This window comes from Lolium perenne, chromosome 1, assembly GCF_019359855.2.
Source record: "Lolium perenne isolate Kyuss_39 chromosome 1, Kyuss_2.0, whole genome shotgun sequence".
NCBI classification, from domain to species: Eukaryota; Viridiplantae; Streptophyta; class Magnoliopsida; order Poales; family Poaceae; genus Lolium; species Lolium perenne.
In genome coordinates, this window is record NC_067244.2 from 54,876,201 (window position 1) to 54,891,575 (window position 15,375).

Genomic DNA, 15,375 nt, shown 5'->3' on the forward strand with positions numbered 1-15,375 from the left:
AAAGAGAGAGGTGTCTGATCGTGTCTTAGAGCACCTAATAGAGATATTGACTTACAAGTAATTGTAGAATTCTTGTGCCTGCTCGATGCAAGCAAAATGTGTAGTCCATTATGAGGTTGCAGTGGTGCACCCCAACGACCGGAGTTCGACCCTGTCATGGACGAATTTCTGGAATTGTCACGCCAAGTCCCGCTTCTACTATGTCACTAGTGTCTAGTTCCTCTTAGACACTGTTTCAAACTCTCATGTTTTTACCACAAAAGTATGGGAGGAGTTACTTAAGATAATATACACAAAATTCATGATCATAGAAGAAATATAAGAACGAGCTTTGTGCAAAGGAGAGTGTTAGGATTATAACATGCCCAAAGTGATATATGGACAGATCTATCCATACGGACACCATCTCGTTGTACGTACGCCTCAAACAAAGGCGTCAAACCTTATATATACAAAAGGGTCATGTGGATAATCAATACAACCCAATTTCATTCGTTCTCTCTCATCTCATTTTCATTCAACATACAACACAAACATGATCGTAATCAGAAGGTGATCTTCTACTCCAAATCTCTACTATCTAAAAAGGACGAACTGGTTCTGTTTCCTCCGGTCGAAGGTTTCGTCCTACATATTTTTATCTGACCATTTTACCCTTCCACCAAATCACATACTCCTATTTTAAGGAAACTATAGTCATTTTTTTAGGTTACGAAGTTTCTATTTCTGCCCCTCCCTCCATGCACGACCGACCGACTCCGCGCCCTCCGTCCACTCTTCTCCCTCGCGGCTGTGCCCTCTCTCGCGACGACGGCGCCGTCTCCCTTGCGCGCCACATGACGGCACCCTCTTCCTCGCTTGCATCGTCTACGCTGATCAACAAATATGTTCGTCTGCACATGGAGGTTGAGGTCCAAAATGGGATCTTTTACTCCTCCGGCAGCCAGATCTGTTGTGTCAGGGCTCGATCTATCAGGGACGAACTCCAATCATGGTTATGGCCGGCAGGGACTACCAAGACGGCTGCCAGCGGGTCGCGCTCTTCTTCGGCACGCAGATCGGCGCCACCGAGGAATTCGCCAAGGTTATCTTCTCACCCTCGCCGTTCTCTGCTTGATTGTTCATCTGTTTGACGGAACAACCCTAAGCCCGTAGCTCTCCCAGACGCTGGTGGAGGAGGCCAAGGCCAGGTACGACAAGGTCGTCTTCACGGTGGTCGATCTGGTACGGTTTGGATTCCATCCTCAATGCTATGTTGCTTCCCAAAATTCCCTCCCTCTTTTCCCCTTGTGGGGTATATTATGATTGACGCGTCCCGCTGATTGCTTCATTGGATTGGGGTTCAGGACGATTACGGCGCAGAAGATGAGGATCGAGGAGTACCAGGAAAAGCTCAAGAAGTAGAACATGGCGCTGCTCTTCCTGGCAATGTATGGATGGCAATGTATGGATCTGCAATTTCATCTCCACCTTCTACTGATTATGTGCAGTACTATACCTGTTCAGCAAAAGAAGCCATGCATATTTATTCAAGCTAATCCCTGTTCGAACCAGCAATAAAGCTAGGGCAGCTGACCAGGGTTGTTCTCTGAACCCATTCTCATTTGTCATAAGAAGTTCTCTATTAGATTGTGAAATACCATTGCACTTGAAGGTTAAACTGCAAATGTGTTCTCATGACAGAAAATTCTCCGTGAGAGTGATGGAGTAACATTTTTATTTTCTGTACTTGTCTTGTCATGTTTGATTTTCATTATTCTGTTATGTCAGCCTGCAATTACTTTTGGTCCTTGTTTGTTCTCTGCACTTATTTAACTCAATAATTGTGTAAATCTGAAAAAAATAAACTACTCTATGTTAGCTTATCATGCATAATTCGTAGTTGCATGTTTGCATTTTCTGAAGGAAATATTTAATCCTCATTTCAAGAGTTCATTGACATGATTTGCTGCGGGATGAAGCGTCCAATGGTGAAGCCATTGAATCAAGTGGAAGGCAAGTGCTTGAGCAGTTACTACAAGCCATGCTTCCACAATTTCTGAAGCAGGTCAGGTATATACTCCCTTGTTTTTTTACTACAGTAGCCATTTTTTAGTACTCCCTGCATATTTAGTAGTTCAACCTGCATTGTTACAACCTGAGATATATATTTGGTGGCACAATAAAATCAAGGATGTATTTCTGTTTCTAATTAAATGGAGTATTTGTTTTGCTATCTGAAAAATACTAAGGTCTGAAACTGCTGCAGTATCATTGTTAGTACCTCTGAAAATAGTAAGGCCTGCAATTCCTTGTGCTTGAAGATGTTTTGTAACTTGGCAAAAGAATTTCTAAACCTTCATTACTGAACTTGTGCTGAGTTATTTTCTGCAACGCTGAAACTTTGTTTTAGAATTCTTGCAGAGGTCTTAATACACTCTCTTGTGAGTACATTACATACTTCTTCATTCGTACTAAGACTTGTGCATACTGTTCAAGATATGGTAGCTTTTTCAGGAGATCATGCTGGTCGAGCAGGTCTCCGCGGCGACGAACGAGGACGACTCCATCCTTGTAGAAGGAGAAGGATGGATGCAGGAGTTCGATCTCCTGCGTCGGGGGAGACCTGACCCGACATGCGGTGGTGGGGACCATCCTGGTCGAGCAGGTCAACGCGGGCAAAGGTGCGGAGACCTGCTATGCAGGCCTGGGTCAGCTGGTTTTACAAGCCCTAACGATGGAGTGCGCGGCCTGTTACCTCTTGCCGGCTGGGTTTTGCATCTGAATATCTGAATATATGAAGATGCTTGTGCCAGTGAGGAGAAAGAGCTTCAAGAAGAGCAGCGGCCATGCAGCCTCTCCCTACTGCTGTTCATTGTGGCGGTTCAGTTCTGGGTGATTGGTACGTATGTTCTACCGTCCATACCATGCATATATATTCTATTGATTTGTCAGACAATTCAGTTGATTGTTTCCTTAAGCCAGGGAAAGAACCATAGTTTATGATATTGAATATGTCAAATGCAGAGAGGGTCTTACGTCTTCGAGCTAGCAGCAGGTTCACGGTAGAAAATACTCATCCAAGAACAGCAGGTTTGTAGAGCGTAGGTTCCTTGTATATATCAGCAACCAACGTATTGAGAATATGAGCATTGCTAATTATATTTAGTGTTTTTACATTATATCTTAGTACAATCATAATTAAAAAGGTCAAATAATCAAATTGGTCATCCTTCATAATTGTGATGATGGTAATTTTAGGTGCTTTTGGATGAAAGGCAACCCGGCTATGATTTGGTGAGTCAACCTGCTATGTCATCATTTTGGTATTCCATGGTGATCATCCGTTGGATTCACTCATTATAAGAGGCCTTCCCTCAGTCTTGTTTTTTGTTGTGCTGGCCACAGAGTGCACTTTGCAGAATGAGGCATGCATGACATATCATACTTCACATAATGAGGAATTGTTTGAATACATTTTGTGTTATGAATTATCTTTTGAAGCCAGAATAAGGTTTCTTCATTTTGTTAAATTATCTTCTGAAGCCTAATTTAAAAGCATAAACACATTGGGAAAGGGTATTAATACACCACCCCACTTGATTTCTTATTCTGGCTGGTTCATGAAGAAACTATCTTTCTAAGTGCTAGATCCGCCAAGCTGCAACATGTCACACTAAACATGCCGTAGAAAGAGTATTAATTGGTCAAAAAAGTCCCTAGCTGGATGGAACTTACCGTTATCTGACCTTCCTTTTTTATCCTCTTATCTGATTGTGCCTCTTTATATTGCAGGTTGGATCGTGGGAGGTGACTGCCAAGAATAATTATGGTGGTGAGCAGTGAGTTATTTCTGAATCAGAATGCTTGATAATTATTGATGTTCCTTTGGAGTTCTGATTGAGGTCTTAACTAGGCTTTGTTGTATACTGGATTTAAGACAATATAGTGGAGAGAAAGAACCTAATGTTGGAGTATATGTTTTGTTTTTATTATTTCATCTTCTGTCTTCCATTTATGAGATATATCGTCTTCAAAGATGTAGAAATTTGGAGGCACCCTTTGTTATTGTCCTTTTGTCACTGGTAGAAATCTGAATTGGATGAATTCATTTGTGGAGTCAAGTACAATACAAATCACAATTGGATTCATTTACCAATATATATTGTTTGGTTCCAGCTTTCTTCCAATTTTAGAATCCCTCGCGCTAATATAAATTTTAAATTAGTCACATCTTCGCTTATTATCACTTTTGCAGTATTTGGATCTAGCAGATCCTGACAAATGGCTTCAAGCGTCCTAAGAGGAACATTGGGATGTCGTGAGTTCGGAGATGAGAGGGAACTGACACACCTTGTGGAGATGCGGGAGAATTGGGAATGTGCAGAAGTCTAGGATACTAGCGAATTGTCGAGTGACCTTCTCCAGCAGACCACGACGGGTGAGGTGTGGAGGGCTGTCAACCATCCACTCAGGGAAGCTCGCGACACGGCCAACCCACTGGAGCAAAGTGTCCTTGTTGGCATCAAGCTGAGCACACTCCAGTTCACCGGCTTGTCCCGTGGGAACAGGAGGCTGGTGTTGTGGAGCCCTCAATTGCGCGCGTTGTCCGCGTCCATGGATCCGGTGAGCAGGAAGTCAGCGCCTCTGCCTCCACCTCTGTTGGCGCCAGGCGGTCGCCTGGCTTGTAGCATGCCGAGATAGAGGTTGCCTGATGTCCACACCTCCAGTGCCTCCTCGAGATCTTTGGTGACCGGGGTCAATGACTAGGGATAATAAGATACTAGGGGCGTGTCTCCGGCGGTGAAGAGACAGGGGAGGGGGCGGTCCTCTCGCCGGCATCGGGGAGGCCGGGAAAGGGAGCGGAACTCGCTGCAGAAGCAGGGAAGGTGAGAAACTCGCGGTAGTGGCGGGAGGAAGTGGAGGAGCAGATCTTATCGCCAGCGGTAGGGAGGCAGATAAGGGGCAGCCGTCCGCACAAGCAACTGAAGGCAATGGAGGGGATGGTTGACGCGGCTCGAATGTGTACGATTCATGTTATCATTTTCTTTGCTTTCCATAATCCGTAGTAGGGTATACACCTCTCCTTTATTTTCTTCTCGGCATTGTGGCAATGAAGTGAGCTACTTCATCAATTTATACACTTCTCAGTAGGCAATGACATAAATGTTGGATTTGCTTCGGTCCAGCTAGCGTTAGGATTATATTAGGATTTTCAACATTATGCTTTCTTTTAAATTTTAAAATCTTCTAATATCTTTTTCATAACTATTTTTAATTGATTATGTTGAAAAAATCATCATTTTCTCAACAAATTGCATCCTGCAAATTCCGTAATGACGTAAGTCATTTGTGGTGTGTGGATGTTTAACTTGATGAAATATAGGATGAGAGATATTTTCTTAATATTTCTGAACATGTATTTACTTAGGTAATGGATACTTGCTCTATACAAAATTATTATTGGAAAAAACAACTCCACCTACTATTTATCAGATTCATATGACATATTTTAAGACAGTGTTTATTTTATCGAGCTAAAATAGAGTGAAACATAACTCAAATTTGAACCATCGCTTGTTTGTGGATCATGCGATTGCATGCACACGCTTACACCGTTAGGCCATATAACTTATTTAAGTAGCTCATTAAACCACACATAGGTAAAAGGTAATAAGCAACTTGACAAAAGACAAGTAGGATTCGAAAGACACGCGTTATTATATTTATGAATATCAAAGTGTGGTTTAGACTAATTAGAAAAGAAGTATTCCTTCAGTTATACTTGTGTTTGCGGCACCTATGTTTTGTGAGATAATAATACACACAAAAGTAGAGATTGTTGAGTTGACTGTTATGACGGCCCAGTGGGACTTACAACAGAAGAGTAACAAGGAGACCTAGAACTTGAAACCGCACAACAATGTTGTCTTGTTATTCGTTTGGTATTATCATGTTGTATTATATTATGATATTTTTGGTTTGTTTTAAATTTTCGTAGTAAATTGTGAATTATACATGTGTATTGAGAAATAAAATTTGAAGCCCCGTAGCAACGCACGGGCATTTATACTAGTCTCATATCATGAAGAAGGCGAAAACTACACGAGGGGCCACATGTGAGCAACGACTGCCCGAAACGGAAGTAAAAAAGAGGGAAAAGAGAAGCTCGTGCGCAAAATCAACGGGTGTGAAAGCCGCAAAGTGCGTGCGTGTGAAAGCAAATGGCGGCTGCAGCTCGCTAGACGCCAATTCTTCTCCTGTGAGCCACTGTCGGACTGAGGCTACTGTTCAACACATTTGTCGGATAGCCAAATTGACACCACCTTCTCCAATGTCTCTGCGCCCTCCTCCTAAAGTTGAAATGAATACTAGGCAATTAACTAGTGTATGTTAAACTAGTGTATGTTTGCTCCCGATTTTTAAAAATCATATTTTTTGGATTTGGAAAAATATGAAATTAAATACCTACATACATATAAACATTCTGAAGGAGAGAACCAACCTGAGGTTGGGTGGTTAGGAGGGTGGTTGTACCCCCAGCCCACCAGAGTTCAAATCTCAGATTTGACATCTGTGTGTCTCATAAAGGCGGAATATTCATTCAGTGGGAGGCGACATTCCCGTCGACAGCGAGGCGCCTGTGGTGACTTCGTCAATTTCAAGATCCAATCCGCCAGCTCAGTCTTTCGGAAGTGCTCATAGGGGTAGGGTGTGCGTGTGTGCGTTCATAGGGGTGAGTGTATGCGCGTGTATGTGAGCGTCTACGGTTGTACTGTGTTTCTCAAAAAAAAAAACATTCTGAAGGTACGGTAGAAATTTTAAAGAAAAAATATGTTATATTTTAAGCTATATAAAAAAGACAAATTTCTGACAAATATATACCTCTATACTAGCCACAAATTTGTTTTTTTCCTGTAGCTCAAAATACAATGCAATTTCTACCAAAATTTTGCATAAATATTCAGAATATTTGTATGTATTCATGGAATAAATGTGATGATTTTTTGAAATGCGGAAATTCAGTTTTGAAATATTTTTAAAAACTGAGAGCACTAGTGCTCATGTGCACCAAATTTGCTTCCATGTTTGCACGTACATAATGTTCTTAAACGCAAAGTATCTGATCCGATTCGGATAAAAAGAAAGTTGCACGTGTGAACCGGGGCAGTAAAATTCAGTGATGGCAGGCCGATCTATGCACTGCACTCATTGACGACTAGACAGTCCCAAGATGGACGATTATTGACATAGCGTGCAAATGCCGGTCCAAAGAAGCAACCCCTGGTGGGGAACCAATGTGGAAAAACGATGTCCTTGGGCGGGACTGGTGGCTGTCCAATTATATAAGGAACACGTCCACATTATATACCACATGAGGTGTAGCTCTCACAGCCATATCCATCCATATCATTCTTCCTGCACCAGTGTAGCTCTGCTCATATCAACTTCAGGTGACTGTGCGTTGGTCAATCCTTTAGCGTATCTCATTACAATGGAGAGGGAATAGAGACTTGTTGCTTCCTGTTGAAGTGCTGCTCCAGATCTCACTGGAGAGGATAATGGCATCGACGGCTTCTAGACGCCAGCCTACTCCGACGGCCGCGCCGGAGCTGTCGTCGTCCTCGGGACGGAGCGAGACGGAGGCGAGGTCCCTGAAGGTCCACAGCGAGGCCGAGAGGCGGCGGCGGGAGAGGATCAATGGTCATCTGGCTACGCTCAGGAGAATGATGCCCGATGCTAACCAGGTTCGCAACTTTGCATTGCAGCAACTCTGTCTCCTAGCATTTTAATGTCATATCCATGCGAGTTCAGACTTCACAAAAATTGCCAAAGCGACACATGCAATCCCTAAAATCAGATGAACAAAGTACCTGAATTTGCAGCTGAAACAAGATCGGTTCAGCTGTTAAAGAAATGGCAATAACAGTATTTATCTTATAACCTTCTGAGCAGATGGACAAGGCCACATTGCTAAGCAGTGTGGTGAGCCAAGTGAGGCACCTCAAGAGGAAGGCAGCCGAAACCGCCACACAACCGCTGACGCCCATTCCTCCGGAGGCCAACGAGATCACAGTCCGTTGCTACACAGCCGGCAGCGACGACCGGACCACGTGCATTCGCGCCACCGTCAGCTGCGACGACCGGCCGGGCCTATTCACGGGCCTCGCCGGAGCGTTCCGCGGCCTCGGGCTGAGGACACTGAGGGCGGAGTTTGCCTCACTGGGAGGAAGGGCGCACCACGTGTTCGTGCTCTGCAACGAGGACGGCGATGTCGGTGCTGGACCTAGGGCCCTGGAGCTGACAGTGTGGCAGGCGTTGGCCCAGGTCGCCTTCCCGGAGACGGCGTTCGGTGGTACCTCGTGGAGCAAGAGGCAGAGGATTTTGGACGCGGGCTGCTCACTCATGTACTCCGTATGACCGTATAGGTGGTGTTTTCTCGAAATTTTGCCAAAAGAGACCATCTGCCCCAACTCATTGACAAAAAGGACCACCTCTGGGCAAAATTGGCAAAAAGGACCACCTGCTGGGTGGCGGCAGGGCCCCCAGCCGACACGTGGTGCTTGCCGCAAGGGGCTGTGGCGGCAGGGACCCGCCGCCAGTGGCTGTGGCGGCACATTAGCCGGCCCTGCTCGCCGTCAGACCGCCGTTTGCCTGGTGGGCCATGCCGCCCCACGGTGCGGCGGCAGGTCGACGTGGAGGCTGCCTCCAACGCCGGTGGCGGCAGGCCCCGCCATGCACATGGCCGACGACCGCGTGGAATCTTGCGTCGTGGGACAAACTTTGGCCAGTTGCAGCAACATCGCTCCGGTGGAGGCAAGCTCCCGACAAAGCATCTTCCCGGCAGCAGCATCGCACTGATTTCCGAGATTGACGACGTTGATTCCGAGGCTGCTTTCCCGCTCGAATATTTCTGTGCATGCGGTGACTTTTAGCTGATTGATTCGATTTCGAGGCTGAGTGAGCTGATTTTCGTGACTGCGTTGAGTGCGAGGCTGACTGAAGTTTGATACATTTTTATTCGGATGCTGTAAGAGATGCGAGTTCTGTACACGCTATACATGCATTCAGCATTCAGCCTCGATAAGTGCATAGGCAATAGGCAAGAGCTGATTATTTGCATCAGCTGCGATCGCCACCAAGAGTGTGCCCTTGTACTTTCCTGTGAGAAAGGTACCATCTATTGACAGCACCGGGTGGCAGTGATGGAATGCACGTATAGTCTGGGGGAATGCCCAGAATAAACGATCAAGGATTTCTTGGTTTTTCTCCAAAGGGTGTTGACGAACTCTCCTGACCACTTGAGTCCCCTGGTTAGTTGCTGCTATATGATGGAGTAGTCTCGGGGCAAGATCATATGCCTCCTCATAGGTGCCATACAATCTCTGGAAAATCTCCTCCTTCGCCCGCCTTGTCTTACTAAAGCTGACCGGGAAGCCAATCAGATCTTCCGCGGTTTTTTGCAGCTTCTTTGTACCAAGGGTTATATCTTCTTCCACCGCCACTTGCATGATATGTGATACATATTTTGCAGTGATGTTGCGGTGGTTGTCAAGAGCCCCCAATTGCTCGCAGCTATGGGGTTCTATTTTTGAGATATGCCATGGCTGACATACCCCAGGGCTCACCCGAGCGATAACTCTCCCCCCGCAACCCTCATTCAATTTGACGCATATGACTTTCAGCTGCCTTTGATCAGACTGCTTCACTCTGTGTTGCCGAGATATGGCCAACGCATACCTCTTGATTGCTTGGTCAGCCGAGTCCTTGTCTGGGAAAGTTTGCCCAACCTGCAGACTCGCCTCCCCTATGCCTGGAACAGAGCGGAATTCATTGCTGATGGTAATTGTTTTTAAGAACTCAGGGTCCATTGGTGCCGCAACCGCCCTCCGGGAAGGACCGACGCCTTCTTCGTCCGAGGAGGATTCAGACGAAGAAGAACGAGCGTCATCGTCTAACGCCTCTGGCAGTCCCTCCACACGCTCGCTAATGTCAACGAACGCGGACCAGTATCCTGGCTCGGCAGCAAACTGGGCGACCATCTGCTCCGATGGGCCGGTGCTATGGCCTGCAGTCAGTGCCTCATGCTCTGATTGGCCTATCATGCCTGCTGTAGTCAGGGCCAAGCGATTGAACGGTGCTCGGTCCTGTGACGATGGCCATCTCCTCTTCACCAGCGCCGATACTACTTCCGGCACCATCATCACCTGATATAAACTGAACATACACAATGGGCTCTCCGTACATAGCAGCACCAGGTGTGCTTGCAAACCTCATGTATGTACCCCAATTTCTATCACTCTTTACTTCCCACAAACCCCAACGGGCAGGTGTCCCATCATTCCCTCCTACGACGATGAGAGCCTCAACGGTCATCTTCTTCCCACGCATCTCACGCCCAAACTATGCTCGGATGCATCTTCTAACATCCAAAAATTCTCTATTGACCATGTCTGTCACTACAACTTTCATCGAGTCGCAGCGCGACACATCGACACCAGAAAATTCGTCGCGTACGACGTCTCCATAAAACACTAACAAAGTTTCCATCGTACCTACCGCATAATATTTTTATAATTATATTAGATTACAACACAACAATATTTAACATGTCATTAACATTTTTAAATAATCATAACACAACACAATTACTTAGTCCAGTTAGTCCTAATATGCACCATTACTTAGTCTAATTAGAAGAGATCATTATTTACTACTAATGTTCACCGTTACTTACTCCACTAAGTCCTAATATGCACCATTACTTAGTCTAATTAGAAAAGATCATTATTTACTACTAATGTTCACCTTACTTACTCCACTTAGTCCTAAGATGCACCATTACTTAGTCTAATTAGAAGAGATCATTATTTACTACTAATGTTCACCGTTACTTACCGTTAGTCCTAATATGCACCATTACTTAATCTAATTAGAAGTTGATCATTCATACGAGATATATTTCCGCACATTAATTCTAAACGGCACATTTAATTACCTTTTTACTCCTAATCTACACCATTACTTTGTCTAATTACAACTTAATTCATACGCGGCCTATTTCTACGTAACACATAAAATAATAGTCTATATCCTAACATTTTTTAACCCTGTCTATGCATGCAACCGCAGCACATGCACTAATGACACAAACTAATTATATTACATACCTAATTACGTTCTAAGTACATAAATAAAATATAATGGATCTGCTTGTTAAACCCTTACCTTGATATATCTTTTGTACAGCTAAATCAGCTCCTGCACCGTACACATAATACTTCAGAGAGCTGAGAGTGAGAGTGTGAGCGAGCTGAGAATGAGAGTGTGAGTGTGAGTGTGAGCAAGCTGAGAGTGACAGCGTGAGAGTGTGAGTGTGAGTGTGAGCGAGCTGAGAGTGTGAGTGTGACTGTCAGCAAGTTGAGAGTGACAGAGTGAGTACGCGCGTAGAATGTGAGAGCTCAGAGTGAGGGTGTGAGCGATTTAAATAGAAGAGGCTGAATGCATGTATAGCGTGTACAGAACTCGCATCTCTTACAGCATCCGAATAAAAATGTAGCAAACTTCAGTCAGCCTCGCACTCAACGCAGTCACGAAAATCAGCTCACTCAGTGACATAGGCACCCCCAATGGGCCTGCCGAAGATAGTACCCGGGGTTTACTGAAGGCCCACGACTCGAAGAATAAGAAGAATCGGAAGCCCAAGTTGTTATTAAGGAAAGCTAGAGTTGTATTAGGAGATAATATTTGTAATCTTGCGGGATGAGTTGGAAACCCTCCCGGACTCTGTAATTTGTACAATACGAATCCCTCGGCTCCACCTCCTATATAAGGGGGAGTCGAGGGATAAAGAAAGCATCGAATCATTGTCTCTCAAACCCTAGTTTTCACAATCGTCGAGTACTTTTCGGCTGAAACCTTCGAGATCTGCTTGCCCTCTACTTCCAACTAAACCCTAGTCTACAACCCGTAGGCATTGACAAGTTAATCCCTTGTCAATTGGCGCCGTCTGTGGGAATTAGAGGCGTCAAGGATCTGGTCTCGATGACATGTTCAAGATCGTCGACTTCATCAACAGCAAGCAACGCGATGGATCGAGGTAAACAGATCGCAACTGGTCCTGTCGATTTTGTTCCTCACCCGCCCTCCTGTTTGGATGCATATGCGTATCTGGAGGAGCCTATGGAGATGACGTTCGGAAGATTCCACTTTCGCGTCAAGAAAGAGGGAACGTATCGTCTCGAAATTTCGATCTCGTCGGGATTGTCGGCGGTCGATTCCGATTTTTCGAGCTCAACATCGTCAATCGAGTCAGGCGAAGAGGAGACTTCATCGCCACGCTTCATCAGTACTAGGGCAAGCGAAAAGCTCGCCAAGATCTTCAGCGACATGTCCTTCAAGTCATCTGCGGACTCCTATATAAGCGATGACTCGAGCAGTGTCGATAGCTTCAACTTCATCGACAAATCCACTACAGTGGGCAAGGTCTTCACCAATCTTTATGATGGTGTCACCAAACCCAGAACAGAGCAGAATACAAAATACCATCAGATTTATGCCATCGGAGAGCCAAGCCGCGATCAGGAGGAAACGTCTGTGGCTTTCGATGATTTGGGAAATCCATACGTCGATCCCTCTGATCTACGACGAGGTCTAGGCAACAAATATATCGGATCTGAGCCTCGTGATAGAGTTCAACTCCCGCAAGCAGCATGGGATAGAGCCGCAAGAGCCATGGATGGCTCAGAACCAATGGCCACAACAGCCAAGCCAGAAGAGTTGCAAGCATATGAATATAGGCTCGCACGGGCTGCGAGGGAATTGGAAAAACAGACAGCTGCCCTGAACAGAAGAAAGGATGCAGCCTCTGCGTCAAGCAGGCGAAGGGCAGAGCTGAGTCGACAATCTGGAACCTCGGGAGATAGCCACATGGAAGCTCGAAACAGAGCAAGATCAAGGTTGCAACATATACCCGAAGGAGAAAGAGAGCACTTGGTTCAAAACCTCGAAATGTCTTTTATGTCGATAGACACGAGAGGGAATATTATCCCCAAGACACCAGAAGCTGGGTATATGGCGACACAAGCCTTTATCCTTGCATCAAGGCCACCTCCAGGAGATCCAAGGGAGGCACTGTACACCATGGCAATGGCAGGAGTCGGAGCCATTGGAACGGCGTTTGCATCAACACCTCCCGAAGGAACAGCAAGACAAAATAGTCCACGACCTGCGGCAGCAGCAGCAGCAGCTCCCGAAGGAACAAGTAGAGCAAGAGACACAGCAGCGCAAGCAAGGGTGGACAGAGCACGGCAAAGTAGAAGGGAACATCGGCACTCCCCAGAAATAAACGACGAGGATATGTGCGGTCTACCATGCTTCACGAGGAGAGTCCGAAAAACTCGAGTCCCTTCGGGATTTAAGTTGCCTGATAACTTCAAGAAATTCGACGGCTTGCAAGATCCAGAGGATTGGCTAGTTGATTACCTCAAAACGGTGAAGCTCACAGGAGGGACCAGAGCAACAGCTATGCAAAGCATCCAGGTGCATTTAAGTGGAGCCGCGCGATCGTGGATTAAGAAGCTTCCTCCAGGATCTATCAACAACTGGGATAGCTTCGAGGACATATTCGTCAAGAATTTCCGGTCCACCTGCAAAAAACCGGCATCGCTAGAGAAATTGAGGGCGTGTCGACAAAAGCCAGACGAATCAATGAGAAAATACATCCAAAGGTGGAATATCATCAAAAACTCGGCAGGGAATATATCTGACGAGAGAGCGATAGATGCGTTTGTTGCAGGAATCAGGCGAGGAGATTTTGTCGAGGATTTGGGGAGAACCAATCCAAAGACAGTATCAGCATTGATGGAGATAGCAAACAGATGGGCAGATGGAGAAGATGTTGTTCACAACAAACGGCATAGGTCACCAGAGGAGGACCGCGGCCGAAATTATCAAAATAGGCGACGATTTCCTCGGCAGTACTCGGGCTATGATACACCTGGGCAAATTTCGGCTGGCTTCCGAGCAAGCGCCGGAGGAAACAATAGAGATGATTACCAGAGGAGCAACGAGCAGCGAGGCGACAATAGAGATGACTCTCGAAACAACAGGCAAAATACCGGGTCGAGGTTTCAGAGGCCTTTCGTGTCTCCCGAGGAGATGATGAACGGGCCGTGTCAAATGCATTTTTATCTTGACAACAACGGAAAAAGACAGTCGGGACACTTGCAGAAGGATTGCCGAAATTTTCAGGCAATGTTAAGGTGGGCAGGGCATGCCAATGCTCAGGCAGCACCCAGAAATCCTCAAGGACCCAGGAGTGAGATTCACCTGCCACCTCCTCCCGCAATTACGGACGACAATCGACATCAGCTCAGAATTGCGGCAGCACCTGCACCACCGCCTTATGTTGATCCCAATTCCAATGGAGCGGTCTCGATGATTCAGAAAGGCAGGCCATCCAATAGAGCTCAGAAAGTAACCTCGCGACAGGTGTTCATGGAAGAGAAGATGCCTCCACCAACAGTCGAGTATCTTAACTGGACAGGGCAAGATATTGGCTTCACAATAGCGGATCATCCACAACAAGTTCCTCGACCAGGGCAATCAGCACTTATCTTACCAGCAGTAATTGCAGGATTCGACGTATCTCGAGTGTTCATAGATGGCGGCAGCAGTTTAAACCTTATGTATGCAGATACACTAAGGAAGATGAACATATCCCTAGCAAACCTAAAACCAACCGACACGCGATTCCACGGTATCACACCGGAAAAGCCAAGTTATCCGCTGGGGAAGATTAATCTCGACGTTCAGTTTGGGACCCGAGAAAATTACAGAATAGAGAGGCTGGAATTCGAAGTCGTGGATTTCCCATCACAATACCACGCTTTGTTGGGACACCCAGCATATGCTAGGTTTATGGCGGTACCACATTACACGTACCTGCTATGGAGGATGCCTAGGCCTAAGGGACCAATCACAGTCAAAGGAAGCTTTGCGCTAGCCGATAAGTGTGATAAGGATTTTCATCGACTGTCAGAAACTTTCGGGATGCAAGCAGAATACATGGCGTCAAGACTCACGACTGACTATGATGTGCTGCCAGAGGTAGGAAGGCCAAACAAAGAATCAACTTTCAACACTGAGAAAAATTCTAAGGAGGTGCAGATTCACCCGATAGACCCAAAAAAGACGACGTCCATTGCAAAGGACATGGACCTCGCATAGGAAAGCGCGCTCGTCGAGTTCCTCCGTGAGCACTGGAAAATCTTCGCATGGTGTCCAGCTGACATGCCAGGAGTACCCAGGGAACTTGCCGAGCACCACCTAAACTTGGATCCATTAGCAAGACCAATAAAACAACCTTTGCGGCGTTTTTCGGAGTCAAACCGC

At 46.0% G+C, this 15,375-nt stretch overlaps 3 protein-coding genes across 12 annotated transcripts; 2 read left to right on the plus strand and 1 right to left on the minus strand.

Moving 5' to 3' along the window:
- Nucleotides 1–589: 589 nt before the first annotated feature.
- On the plus strand, nt 590–4,784 carry LOC127292716 (NADPH--cytochrome P450 reductase 1-like). 10 transcript variants are annotated; one of them, XR_007845364.1, is made up of 9 exons: nt 590–1,084; nt 1,165–1,224; nt 1,347–1,444; nt 1,962–2,052; nt 2,479–2,881; nt 3,007–3,072; nt 3,241–3,276; nt 3,775–3,821; nt 4,238–4,784. XR_007845364.1 is itself a non-coding variant. In XM_051322172.1 (4 exons), exons 1-4 carry the CDS (start codon nt 992–994, stop codon nt 1,972–1,974), a joined length of 273 nt encoding a protein of 90 aa, XP_051178132.1. In that variant the 5' UTR covers nt 590–991; the 3' UTR covers nt 1,975–2,468. The 10 variants fall into 10 exon arrangements, 4 of the variants coding, with proteins under 4 accessions (XP_051178132.1, XP_051178125.1, XP_071683383.1 ...); XR_007845361.1 differs by having other exon boundaries at nt 3,775–3,814; XR_011754436.1 differs by lacking the exon at nt 4,238–4,784 and having other exon boundaries at nt 1,156–1,224; nt 3,775–4,227.
- A 2,600-nt stretch (nt 4,785–7,384) lies between these two features.
- On the plus strand, nt 7,385–8,485 carry LOC127292766 (transcription factor bHLH51). Its single transcript, XM_051322227.2, has 2 exons — nt 7,385–7,727; nt 7,936–8,485. The coding sequence occupies exons 1-2, from the start codon at nt 7,542–7,544 to the stop codon at nt 8,398–8,400; spliced, it is 651 nt and encodes a 216-aa protein (XP_051178187.1). The 5' UTR covers nt 7,385–7,541; the 3' UTR covers nt 8,401–8,485.
- A 562-nt stretch (nt 8,486–9,047) lies between these two features.
- LOC127331241 (uncharacterized) lies at nt 9,048–10,085 on the minus strand. Its single transcript, XM_051357323.2, has one exon. It carries the CDS (start codon nt 10,083–10,085, stop codon nt 9,048–9,050), a length of 1,038 nt encoding a protein of 345 aa, XP_051213283.2.
- Nucleotides 10,086–15,375: the final 5,290 nt, after the last annotated feature.

What these genes read in the sequence shown, in the direction of transcription:
- LOC127292766 (XM_051322227.2), top strand. Translation starts at nt 7,542, where the DNA reads ATGGCATCGACGGCTTCTAGACGCCAGCCTACTCCGACGGCCGCGCCG. An exon ending in TGATGCCCGATGCTAACCAG is followed by an intron (nt 7,728 to 7,935) that starts GTTCGCAACTTT and finishes CCTTCTGAGCAG; the next exon opens with ATGGACAAGGCCACATTGCT.
- LOC127292716 (XM_071827282.1), top strand. Translation starts at nt 992, where the DNA reads ATGGTTATGGCCGGCAGGGACTACCAAGACGGCTGCCAGCGGGTCGCG. An exon ending in CCACCGAGGAATTCGCCAAG is followed by an intron (nt 1,085 to 1,155) that starts GTTATCTTCTCA and finishes CTAAGCCCGTAG; the next exon opens with CTCTCCCAGACGCTGGTGGA. An exon ending in TCTTCACGGTGGTCGATCTG is followed by an intron (nt 1,225 to 1,346) that starts GTACGGTTTGGA and finishes ATTGGGGTTCAG; the next exon opens with GACGATTACGGCGCAGAAGA.
- LOC127331241 (XM_051357323.2), bottom strand. Translation starts at nt 10,085, where the DNA reads ATGATAGGCCAATCAGAGCATGAGGCACTGACTGCAGGCCATAGCACC.